Below are 12719 nucleotides of genomic sequence, written 5' to 3'. Positions count from 1 at the left end.
CTCTCCTCTCCACTCCACCTCCCAGTAACACGGCCCAGTCAGAGCCTCTCCACCCACCAGCTGATGGTGCTGCTTCAACCTCTCTGGATCATCAGGACACAGCTGATCCTCTCAACACCTCCACCTTCCTCACCACAAAGAAGACTTCCATCTGATGAGAGAAGCAGAGAGACAGTAAAGTGATAAATGAGTGTTTGCAGAGACTCCCTCCATCAGCTGTCAGTCAGTGATATAAAGACCAGCAGGACTTCAGTCCTGTTCAGACCACAAGTGGAGCGGCTGTGTAGCGTAGCCAGCTTCCTTTCAGCTCTCATGTTAACGTGTTGGAGTGAAGCTCACAGACCAGCAGACACTTTGGACATCAAGTCTGTTTACTCTGCAGGTTTCACTGAAGGACACAGTGGAAATAAACTGCTGACAGTCCCTGAACGCATCATTACTGCAGGAACAGAGAGATACTCACAGCTCACTTTAATGATGATTTACTGCTGTTAAAAACCAGAGTCTCACTCACATTTAAATATTTCATCTACTTTGGAAACATCACATGACAAATATGTAAATATGGAGTCTGTTATAAAAATATCTGGACAAATCAAATGACACATGGGCAGATATAAATATAACGTTAAAGGTCCTACACTGAACAGTAAAACATCAGCTGTGGTTTGTGGACTTCAGCAGAGGTTCTGGTCTGTATACAGACCACATGGTTACTAAATGTAATGATGGTTCTCTGAAATAAGAGCCAGTGATTTGCAGGCTTCAGTCAGACTGTTCTGAGAGCTGTGACAAAGACGAACTGATCAGTTGTTCAGTGTTGAAATGAGAGAACAAACACTTTGAGATCAGATTTGATGCTCCGACAGTTTGATGAATGAGGACACTGTCTCTATACATCCTGTGATGCTGTCAGCTGTGATCCAGCTTTATTTCCTGTAGACATGAACACAACAACAACAGTCGTCTTCACATCAACTCAAACACACGATCGCAACAAGCTTCTGGCTCGTCTGATTGGCTGACTGCTCTCTCTCTCTGTCTTTCTGTCCAATCATGAAGCCTGTCACCGTTCTCCTCTCACAGCTTCACTGAGGAAAGCAGGAAATACTGGATCTTTACTTTGATACTGTGTTTAGTACAATACTGCTGAAACCAGCATGAACTGACTCCAACCCTCTACTGACCTCAGAGTCTCCAGTCTACAGTTTGGACTCTCCTTCAGATCACACAGCAGCTTCATGTCTGAATCCTTCAGGTTGTTGTCACTCAGCCACAGCTCTCTCAGATGGGAGGGGTTGGACTTCAGAGCTGAGGCCAGAGAAGCACAGCTGATCCCTGTCAAACTGCAGCTCCTCAATCTGAACAAAGAATAAATGATGGAGATAAAAATCCATTTATAATCAGATGTGTTCAGGTTTTAAATGTGTAGCTCAACATTACTGTGTCCTCATCAATGAGCTTTTCTCTAAAATGAGTAGAGTAACTTTGTCATTGTGTTATTGTGGATCATCATCAGCCTTCTACAGACATCATCCACATGTCAGCACAACATTCATACAGCTGTTCATGTCAACACAGATTAATAACATGCTGCTGATCTCAGTCAGGTCTGTTATTAGAGGAGAAAAACTGAATTTTCTTTTAAACATCTTCTTTTGAAAATGTGCTTTGATCTGTGTGTGTTCTGTAGGATCAATATCAATGATCAGACATTATTTGTGAAAACACATTGACATCAACAGAAATCAAAATATTTCTACTTCAGCTTCTCAACTTTATCAATTTAAATCAAATGTAAGTTCAGTTCTTCTGTTAACAGATTAAATCATAAACATTAATTAACTTTAACAACTAACTGAACATTTTCTACAGTTTCTTGAAGAAACAGAAGTCTTTTGTGACTGAAGAAGAAATTTAGTTCAAGAAAATTGAAAATATGAACCAAAGGAAATCTACAACTTTATCAATGTAAGTTATGTATGAATGTAAACTCAAATATTAGTTAGCAGTAACAGAGTCAGTGAACTGACCTCAGAGTCTCCAGTCTACAGTTTGGACTCTGTAGAAAATCACACAGCAGCTTCACTCCTGAATCCTGCAGCTTGTTGTTACTCAGGTCCAGCTCTCTCAGATGGGAGGGGTTGGACTTCAGAGCTGAGGCCAGAGAAGCACAGCTGATCTCTGACAAACTGCAGCCCTCCAATCTGAATAAAGAATACATGATGTAAGTTTAGAAGACAATGTTCCTGCTTGAAATCATTCAGTGTTTAATAATCTGTTCAGAGCTGAAGAAGGTTCAGAATGTAGAAGTTTAGAAAATGGAAACTCCAAACACCTGAACCCAACAGGATGCAGGTTCAACACTGCAAAATACACAAAGTGACAAAAACAAGTATATGGTTACTCAAGGTGCCTAAATGTTGATTCATGCATGTTTATGAACTGAGTATAATGCTTATAATGTCTGTTAAATGATGAAGTCAAAACAGTTTGAAACATTCTGTTCTCATTAACATTTGCTATTTACATCCGTGGTCCAGCTAATCTACAGTAGATGGAAAAATACCACCACAGGTAAGAGGAAAAAATATATTTATAGATCATGGTCTGGGTGATAACTGGAGTCTGTTTGGCTGCAGGCTGTCCACTTCATAAACTTTTGATATAGCAACACCTCTGGAAGTAATCGAGTGGTTCATAAACAAATAAATAAAAACACTGAATAGAGTCCTTCAGTGCAGCATCTTCTGAACACCACAGGATGGAGCCATTTAGATACACAGAAAATGTCTCAAAGAACTGACTTTTCTTCAGATTTATGCTACTGCAAATCTTGAAAGTTAACTAACTAAACTGTTTAAGTCTCAGTGAAGGATTTTAATTTAATATGGAAAAACAAGACAATGAACTGACCTCAGACTCTCCAGAGCACAGTTTTGACTTTCCAGTCCAACAGACAGGAGCTTCACTCCTGAATCCTTCAGGCTGTTGTCACTCAGGTCCAGCTGTCTCAGATGGGAGGGGTTGGACTTCAGAGCTGAGGCCACAACTTCACAGTGAGTCTCTGAGAGTCCACAGTTATAAAGTCTGTCATGACACAGGTATTACAAAAATGTTATTATGAAAGAAGACACTTTATATTTACTTCATACATTTGATGTCAAAACCGTTTGAAACATTCTGTTCCGATTAACATTTGCTATTTACATCAGTGGTTCAGCAAACCTTCATCTTATCTCATCTCTTATCTAAAACCTGCAGACTTTAAATCTTTGGCTGTTTTCGAAACCGCATACTACCGTACTGCCTACTACATACTGTGTTAGTATATACTGCATACTGAATGTGGGATTCAGTATGCTACTTCAGCAGACTGACGCTGTTCACACCGCAGTATGCAGTATGCAGTATGCAGTATGCAAGTTTCCCAGAATGCATTTCGTGGCGACCGGCAGCGGTAGTTGTAAAACAGGCGCAAAGCTGTTTTATTCCCACTGTAGCGCTGTTATTATGTCACTTTATTAAGTTTTAATATTTTTTCATGCGAGAAAGTAACTGTTTAGATCCCCAATGTGCGGTTAGTTTACCCAAATAACGGCTGTTTAGTAATTTGCCTCAATGTTTTCGGAGAAGTGAAGCTCCACCTGAGGGACTAACCCTCCGGAAGGAGCAGGTCGTCTCAGAGGCAGCAGCCCCGCCTCCAGAGGTGTTCCGCCGGCCAACATGCGTCGTCGTCCGCGGGGAGACAGCAAGCCAGTTACCTTAACCGCTGCTCTTTTAAGATTAACCGCTAGAGGGAAGCTTCATGTTTGTAGTGGACAGTATACAGTATAGCGCTGTCTCGGGAGCTCTGTATGTACCGAAATCACCAAATATTAATTAAAAAAAATTCATTTCATATGTACAACAGCCTGTATTTCTATTGTACCTATTTTAAATGTGGTACTTTATATTTGTATTCCTCGGGGACGGTCCTTTGCGCCGCCATTACGTTTTTTAATCCAGGCTCCAGCGCATTGCATTGTGGGAAACAGTAGGCAGAGTAGACTGGTCGGATGCATACTGGAAATATTTTCCGAATCAGTACGACATCCGGGAACTTTTCACATACTGCAGATTTTGCTTTTGTTTGCATACTGCATACTACATACTACATTTTGGCCAAATCAGTAGTACTAGCAGTATAGTATGCAGTTTCGAATACAGCCTTTGTTTTATTTTACTCTTGATTCTTAATATTCGTCCGAGACGTCCACCTCCATCCCCTCATCCCCGACTGTAAGGAATGCGTCGTCCACGTGAGAGAGGGGGTTATCATTGTACCTATTGTCAGTGTCGGACTCGTCATCCGATGGTTCTGATCAATGGGATGGCCGGGGGGGTGGAGTCCATGGTCTGGGGATATAATTGGTTCTGGTGGGTTGATCGGGGTGACGCTGATGAAAGTCCCTGATAAGATGGTGATCCAATACGTGATTGGCAGGGACCCAGGATCTCTCCTCGGGGGCCATATCCCTCCCAGTCCACCAGGTATTGGCGACCCTTCCCACGTCGGCGGGATAGCAGGAGACGGCGGACCGTGTATGTGAGGCCGCCGTCGATGAAACCTCTCTCGAACCGGCTTGATTCTGGAGACATGGAATGTGGGATGGACGCGCATGGATCTGGGGAGTTTGAGTCTCCCTGCTGCTGGGTTGATGATCTTGACAACCTCAAAGGGACCAATGAAGCGAGGGTCCAGCTTCTTTGACTCCAGCCTCAGGGGAAGGTCACGGGTGGAGAGCCAAACCTTTTGACCTTGCTGATATTCTGGAGCCTGGGAGCGGTGGCGGTTGGAGGCAGAGGTGAAGGAAGCTGAACTGCTGCTGGTGAGCAAAGAGAATTTGTAGACTCAGTGTTTAGGCATTCTGTGAAGAAAGTTAGTTGAAATATTTAATCTTGTCTAGATACTTTTTGTGTCAGTTGTTGTGAGACCATTGTAGTTCTCAAGTGAGTTTCTGTCAAGCCAGGTGTGTTGAATAGGAGTGATTACAGGGCGGAGCTATGTCCGCATGAGGTAAATCTAGCCCGTAAAGGCTAGTCACTAGAGTGACACTTTCCACCAACATTCCCAGCCATGGGTCCCTGCCAATCCCAGTCAGGACATCTAACCGGAGAAGATTTCACTTGAAGTACTAGGAGGACTATGGAATTGCCAGTCTGCAGTCAAGAAGGTGGATACCATTTCAGCCTATGCCTCCCTGCAGACTCTCCAATTCCTGGCCCTCACGGAGACCTGGATCACTCCAGAAAACACTGCCACTCCAGCTGCCCTCTCAACTGCCTACTCATTCTCACACTCCTCGAGACAAACAGGTCGAGGAGGAGGAACTGGACTCCTCATCTTACCCACGTGGACCTGTTTCACTATACACTAGATCACTAGGCTCTGCAATCAAATCACATGGATTCTCTTACCACTGTTATGCTGATGACACCCAGCTGTTCCTCTCCTTTCCTCCATCCTCCAACACCCACGTTGCCACGCGCATCTCGGAATGTCAGGCAGACATCTCCACTTGGACAACTGCCCATCATCTCAAGCTCAACCTTAGTAAAACTGAACTCTTCATCCCGGGGAAAGACTGCCCTCACTTGGACCTGTCAGTCACTGTAGAGAATGTCACAGTCTCGCCTTCACTGACTGCGAGGAACCTGGGTGTAATCCTCGACGACGGACTATCCTGCACCCCCAACATCACCGCAGTGGCCCGATGCTGCAGATTTGCCCTCTACAACATCCGCAGGATCCGGTCTTTCCTCACAAAGGAAGCAACACAACTCCTGGTTCAATCGCTGGTCATCTCCCGCCTCGACTACTGCAACTCGCTCTTGGCTCGCATCAGATTAAAGACCATGGTGCTGGCCTTTAAGGCCGTCAACCGAACTGCACCTGTCTATCTCCAAGCACTGATCAGACCACATGCCCCTTCGCGAGCACTTCGCTCTACTACATCAGCTGGCCAGCTGGTACAGCCATCGCCGAGAGCAAACAACAGCTGCTCAGCGAAGTCTCAACTCTTCTCTATTCTGGCGTCTCAGTGGTGGAGCGAACTCCCGACCAATGTCAGGACAGCAGAATCGCTTTCCATCTTTCGCAAAAGACTCAAGACTCACTTGTTCAGACTTCTTGTGACAAATGTACTTATTGTAAGTCGCTTTGGACAAAAGCGTCTGCTAAATGCGCTAAATGTAAATCTAAAATGTAGTCTCTCTCTCTAGACACAGAGCAAGTAGATCAGCTCAGGAAGGATGTAGTCAGTGGGCTGGAGAACATCGACAGAAACGCACGACTTCTCCCAACTCAACGAATCTACTCCTCCGGCATTTAGTTACACCTGTCAACCCCGTGGCACCAGCCGGGGAGGGGGTCTCGCAATAATCCATCACAAGAAGTGGAAAGTCTCGCCGGTGCCTACCCCTGCTTTCACCTCCTTCGAATCCACAGTTTGTCAGCTCTCTGGATCTACTCCCACCATCATTGCAACTGTTTACCGGCCCCCAGAACCAAACAATGACTTTCTACATGACTTTGCTGCTCTGGTCACCCATCTATCCACCCTTTCACCTAACAACATAGTACTGGGAGATTTTAACATTCACATGGACAATACCAACAACCCACTAACCAAAGACTTTGCATCCTGCCTCGACAGTTTTGGATTTCAACAGCACACCGATACCCCCACTCATTCCAAGGGTCACATTCTGGACTTAATCTGCTGCTCTGGTGTTACCCCTTCTGATCTAACTGCAGTTGAACTCCCCATAACCGACCATTTCCTCCTCTCATTTAATGTAAAACTCCCTCTCTCCACTACCAAGCTCCCCCATCTCATTTCTTTTCGCGATATTAAGGACATTGACTTAGATTCCCTCTCCTCCAGCATCGACTCCCTCATGGCCACTCACAACTCAGTCACCCTCGAACAGCTGGTTTCACACTACAAAACTGGACTCCAACACATACTCAACTCCCTTGCTCCGCTAAAAACCAGATCTGTCTCCTTTTCCCTTTCCGCTCCCTGGTTTACCCTCGAACTTCGACTCATGAAAGCCAAAGGATGACAACTCATGCGGCTATACAGGAAAACTGGACTTCGTATTCACAAAGACATTTACAAAAATCATATGTTACATTACAAGAACTGCATTACCCAAACCAAATCCAATTATTACACTGGCATAATCTGTTCCAACAAAGGTAACACCAAATCACTCTTCTCACTGTACAAGAATATCACCCAAACCCCGGAATCTCTGCCATCTCACCTCTGTTCCACTGCTTTCTGTAACTCCGTTATGTCATTCCTCAGTCAGAAAATCCAGATGATCCACCAACATCTCAGCTCACAAACCACCCTCAATGTCGTATCCGAACTTCCTCCTCCTACCCACTCTTTCTCCTCCTTCCAGCTCCTCACCACCTCAGAAATTTCAGATCTTATCCGCAAGTCCAAGCCATCCACCTGTCAGCTCGACCCTCTCCCCACAGTTCTGGTCAAAGCCTGCCTCTCTTCCCTGGTCCCTCTCATCTCTGCCATCATCCACTCCTCTCTCTCCACTGGAACTGTTCCTACACCATTCAAGACTGCTGCAATTACCCCAATTTTGAAAAAACCCGGTGCAGATCCCACAAGCTTCAATAACCTACGTCCAATCTCTAATCTCCCCTTCATCTCCAAGATTCTTGAAAAAACAGTAGCAATTCAACTCCATTCCCATTTATCCAACAACAACCTGTACGAAGAGTTCCAGTCTGGTTTCTGCCCTCTCCATAGCACAGAAACTGCACTCATAAAAATAACCAACGACCTCATCATGGCAGCTGATTCTGGTTTACTCTCCATTCTCATCCTTCTCGACCTCAGTGCAGCCTTCGACACCATCTGTCACACCACCCTCCTCCAGAGACTATCCTCCCTCGGCATCACTCATACTCCTCTAAACTGGTTCAAATCATATCTCTCCTGCCACACTCAGTTCATCCAGCTAAAAACCTTCGCATCCCAACCATCCCCTGTCACCTCGGGTGTGCCTCAGGCCTCTGTCCTGGGGCCCCTCCTCTTTATCATTTATCTCCTTCCCCTTGGCAATATCTTCCGCAAACATAACATCACTTTTCACTGTTATGCAGATGACACCCAGCTCTACCTCGCCAGCAAGCCCACTTCCAACCACCCGCCCTCCTCCCTTACCGACTGCTTAACTGAAATAAAATCCTGGTTCACTTCAAATCTACTAAAACTCAACTCTGACAAAACTGAGATTCTTCTCATTGGCACACAATCAACACTTTCCAAAACCAACAGATTCCCCCTCATCATTGATAACTGCTCCGTTTCCCCCTCCCCACAGGTTAAGAGTCTGGGTGTCATCCTCGACAGCACACTTTCCTTCCAGTCTCACATCAACAACATCACCCGGTCTGCTTACTTCCACCTATGCAACATCAACCGCCTCCGCCCCTCCATTACTCCCCATACCACTGCTATCCTTGTCCATAGTCTCATCACTTCCCGCCTAGATTACTGCAACTCCCTCCTCTCCAGTCTCACCCACAAATCCCTGCACAAACTTCAACTGGTCCAGAATTCAGCTGCCTGTGTCATCACCAGAACCCCCTCCATCCACCACATCACTCCCGTCCTACAGCAGCTCCATTGGCTCCCGGTTAAGTCCCACATTGACTTCAAAATCCTTCTGCTAACATTCAAGGCCATTCACAATCTTGCCCCCGCATATCTTTCCAATCTTCTCCATATCGCCACTCCCTCTCGCACCCTCCGTTCATCCTCCTCCATTCTGCTGACTGTCCCCCCGGCCCGTCTCACCACCTTTGGGAGCAGAGCTTTCAGCCGCTCTGCTCCCCGGCTCTGGAACTCTCTGCCACCCGAAATAAGGAACATCAGTACACAAGTCCCGACTCAAAACACACCTGCTTAAGATTACTTTTTCCCTTTTTTCCACTTTTTTACTTTTGTGGCTTTCTTTTTATTTATTTATTTATTTTTATTTTTAACTTTTTTCTAACTTTTATTCTATTGTGTACTGTGCATTGTTTCTTTTTTACTGTAAGGTGTCCTTGAGTGACAGAAAGGCGCCTATGAAATAAAATGTATTATTATTATTATTACTTCCTGGCAAGTTGAAGCTCTGGTGCATGCAGTTTGGTCTACTTCCACTCCTCATGTGGCCACTCACCATATATGAAGCGCCACTTTCTAAGGTGGAAAAACTGGAGAGACTGATCAGCTCCTATGCAAGGAAGTGGCTTGGTCTTCCCAGGTGCCTCAGCAGCATAGGGCTCTATGGCAAAGGAGTTTTAGAGCTACCCATTTCTAGTCTCTCAGAGGAGTACAAGTGTGCCAAAGTCAGACTGGAGATGATGCTAATGGATTCCAGAGATCCATTTGTAGCCAAAGCTGCCCCCAGACTGACCACTTGGAGGAAATGGACACCTTCTGTAGCATCCAAGCAGGCAACAGCAGAACTCCAGCACAGGGACATCATGGGCCAAGTGCAGCAAGGAAGGAGCGGTCTTGTCGTGGACAGATCGAGGCTGGACAGCAAAGGTCCGACCGGTGGAAGTAGGCTGCAGAGGGTTTGTAGCCTCATCAACATTGAGGCTACTACGGGAGATGGGAGTGCGAGGGAAGCCCCATCGGCAGGCAGTCCAAGGCATCTCCAGAGGTGTGGAAAAGGGGAGTCAGTGGCTGTGGATGAGAAGAAAGGACGTCACCTGGGCCCTCAAGTGAGCAGATGGGGGTGAGCCAAGAAGCACAAGAACGCCAGGATTCACAGCTGAACCCTCTGGAGGTGTCGTGGGTCTGTCCCGGAGAACGTCATCTCTCACTTGACCATGCCACAGAGTCTTGTAGCAGCTAGGCTCAATATGCAACTAGGGATATTATCATCTAGTCCTACAAAACAGATCTCTAGGGTCGGGAACAGAGGTGGCTGGTGGCCGTAGACGCATTGGAAGGGAGAGAGGCCTGTGGCGGAACTGGTCAGGGTGGTTTGGGACTATTCCACCCACAGGAGCTGTTTGGACCAAGACGAAGGGGATTGTGATGACATGCAGCGGAGTGCCGTCTCCATCTCCTGATTCTTGTGCTCCGTCTGACTGCTTGACTGGGGATGGTATCCTGACGAGAGACTGACGGTGGCCCCCAGAAGCGAGCAGAATTCTCTCCAGAAACCAGAGGCGAACTGGAGGCCCCGATCAGAAACCACGTCCACTGGGATGCCATGGAGACGGACCACATGCTTCAGCAACAGTTTAGCAGTTGCCTTGGCTGAAGGGAGCTTGGGCAGGGGCACGAAGTGGGCCATCTTGCTATACCGGTCCACCACCGTCAGGATGGTGTGTTGCCGCTGGACAGTGGTAGACCCGTGACGAAGTCCACAGAGATGTGTGACCATGGACGATGAGGACCTCGGAACATAGGTCAGGTAGAACGTACAGGCGTTCTGGTGGACAGGAACTGGGTCCGGGCTGGTCCTGGATGGCGGCTTTGACCCTCTCCTCCACCTCCCAGGTAAATGTGGTGATGAGACGTGAGGCTGGAAGAATGGTATCGGGTTCGCCAGCCTCCCTCTCCTCTTCCTGGAACTGCCAAGACAAGGCATCAGGGTTTGACGTTGCGGGACCACGGCCAATATGAGAGGGAGAAGTTGAATCTGGTCAGGAAGAGTGACCACCGGGCCTGGCAGGAGTTCAGTCTCTTGGCTGACTGGATGTGCTCAAGGTTCTTGTGATCTGTCCACACCAGGAACGGCATTTGGTCCCCTCTAACCAGTGTCGCCACTCCTCCGATAGTAACTCTCTGGAAAGCCTCATTGCCAGCCGAAGACCACCGGAAGGGCACCTTGGAGGAGGTGAGGGCCTTGAGGGGGGGGGGGGGAGAGTTGGCAATGCCCAGAAAATGTTGAAGATGCTTACGAAGATGCCCCCTCCCTATGACGTACCCCAGGAAGGAGACGGACGTAACGTGGAATTCACACTTCTGAGCCATGACTAAGAGTGAATTCTCCAGGAGGCGTTGGAGAACCCTCTGGACATGGTGAATGTGTTCGTCCTTGGATCGGGAGAAGATCAGGATGTCATCGAGGTAGACGAAAACAAACTTGTTGAGCATGTCTCTGAGTATGTCGTTAACAAGGGCCTGGAAGTCGGCAGGAGCATTGGTGAGGCCAAAAGGCATCACCAGGTACTCGTAGTGGCCGGTGGGGGTATGAACGCAGTCTTCCATTCGTCTCCCTCTCGGATCCGGACCAGGTGGTAGGCGTTGCATAGATTGAGTTTGGTGAAGACTGTGGCTCCCTCCAGGAGCTCGAACGCTGAGGCGATGAGGGGCAGGGGGTAACGGTTTTTCACCGTAATGTCATTCAGTCCTCGATAGTCGATACAGCGTCTTGTCCTTCTTTGCCACAAAGAAGAAGCTCGCCCTTGCCAGTGATGACGAGGGTCGGATGATGCCTGCGGCCAATAAGTCATTAATGTGTGTGTCCATGTCCCCTCTCTCGGAAATGGAGTATAGGCGGGCTCTGGGTGGAGCAGAACCGGGCTGGAGGTCGATGGCGCAGTCGTAGGGTCTATGCAGGAGAAGAGAGGTTGCTTTGGCTTTGCTGAAGACTTCTCTGAAGTCTAGGTATTCGGCAGGGACCCCCGACATATCTGGAGCAGGACTGGAACAGGTAGATGACCGGGAAGAGGTGGTTTGCTTAATCCTCTTGGCGCCAAAATCGCATTATTGCGAGTGGGAGAGGAGAGAGCAGCGGAGCGGTAGCAGGAGGGTGCTGGACAGATAGAGAGACAGATAGCGATTTTTGTAATAAAAAACAAAATGCCCGGAGGACTTTACAGTGTGGATGAGGTGCTTGCACAGATCTTTGCTGATCGCGATTCAGAAGGGGACGATTTGCCCTCTGATGATGCTGCAGCTGCACACAAGCAACACACACTGATCACGGCAAGAGTGAGAGTGATTAGGAAATTTACTCCCATCAGATTCCTGTTCATTTACTCTAAAGGTTGAGAGGATGAAAAAAATCTATGAAAAAATGAAATTAAAAAAAATCTACTGTGTAAATATGTTAAGAATTCCGTTTTACTGAATTTTACCTGGTGATATACAAATTAGATTAGTAAATTTACTCCAATCAAACTCCTGTTCCTTTATTTTGAGGATGAGATGACAATATAAATATATGTTTTTTCTATGTAAATATGTTCAAAAATCAGTTTTACTGAAAGTTACGTAATCCAATATGACTGCCACCTGGTGACATCACAATATGCAAATTAGATGAGTAAATTTACTCCCATCACAAACTTTAGGTCATTATAAATATTTTTTTAATATTTATCTCTCACCACTATAGCTACAGCCTTTTGAAATCTTAAAATCCAAACAAATTTTTTCCTAAATAAACTCTGGCGCCTGGAGGGTTAAGACAGACCTGATGACAAGTTGGACTGCAACCCAGGATCGCCTTCGTGGTCCAGTCTGTGTATAAAAATGTATAAAAGGTAAAGTAGATCCTTTAATTTGAGCTGGAACTTTTTGGTCCATTTGCTCACTGTGAAATGTCTCTAAACCGACATAATGAGAACAATAACTGCATGAAAGAAATTCTCAAGGACTTTAGAAACATCACATGAAAAATGATAC

The 12719-nt window shown here is 46.5% G+C and overlaps 1 protein-coding gene across 1 annotated transcript in view; it reads right to left on the bottom strand.

The window, feature by feature from the left end:
* LOC141014275 (protein NLRC3-like) overlaps nt 1-12719 on the bottom strand; it is a 59052-nt gene continuing 46333 nt past the window's right edge. The window contains 1 exon segment of the mRNA XM_073488012.1: nt 1-151. Coding sequence (XP_073344113.1) covers nt 130-151 — 22 coding nt within the window. The 3' untranslated portion in view covers nt 1-129.

Source organism: Pagrus major, chromosome 19 (genome assembly GCF_040436345.1).
Source record: "Pagrus major chromosome 19, Pma_NU_1.0".
In the NCBI taxonomy this organism is placed as follows: domain Eukaryota; kingdom Metazoa; phylum Chordata; class Actinopteri; order Spariformes; family Sparidae; genus Pagrus; species Pagrus major.
Note: the sequence above shows the minus strand (reverse complement) of the source record. Positions and strands in the feature narration are given on the sequence as shown.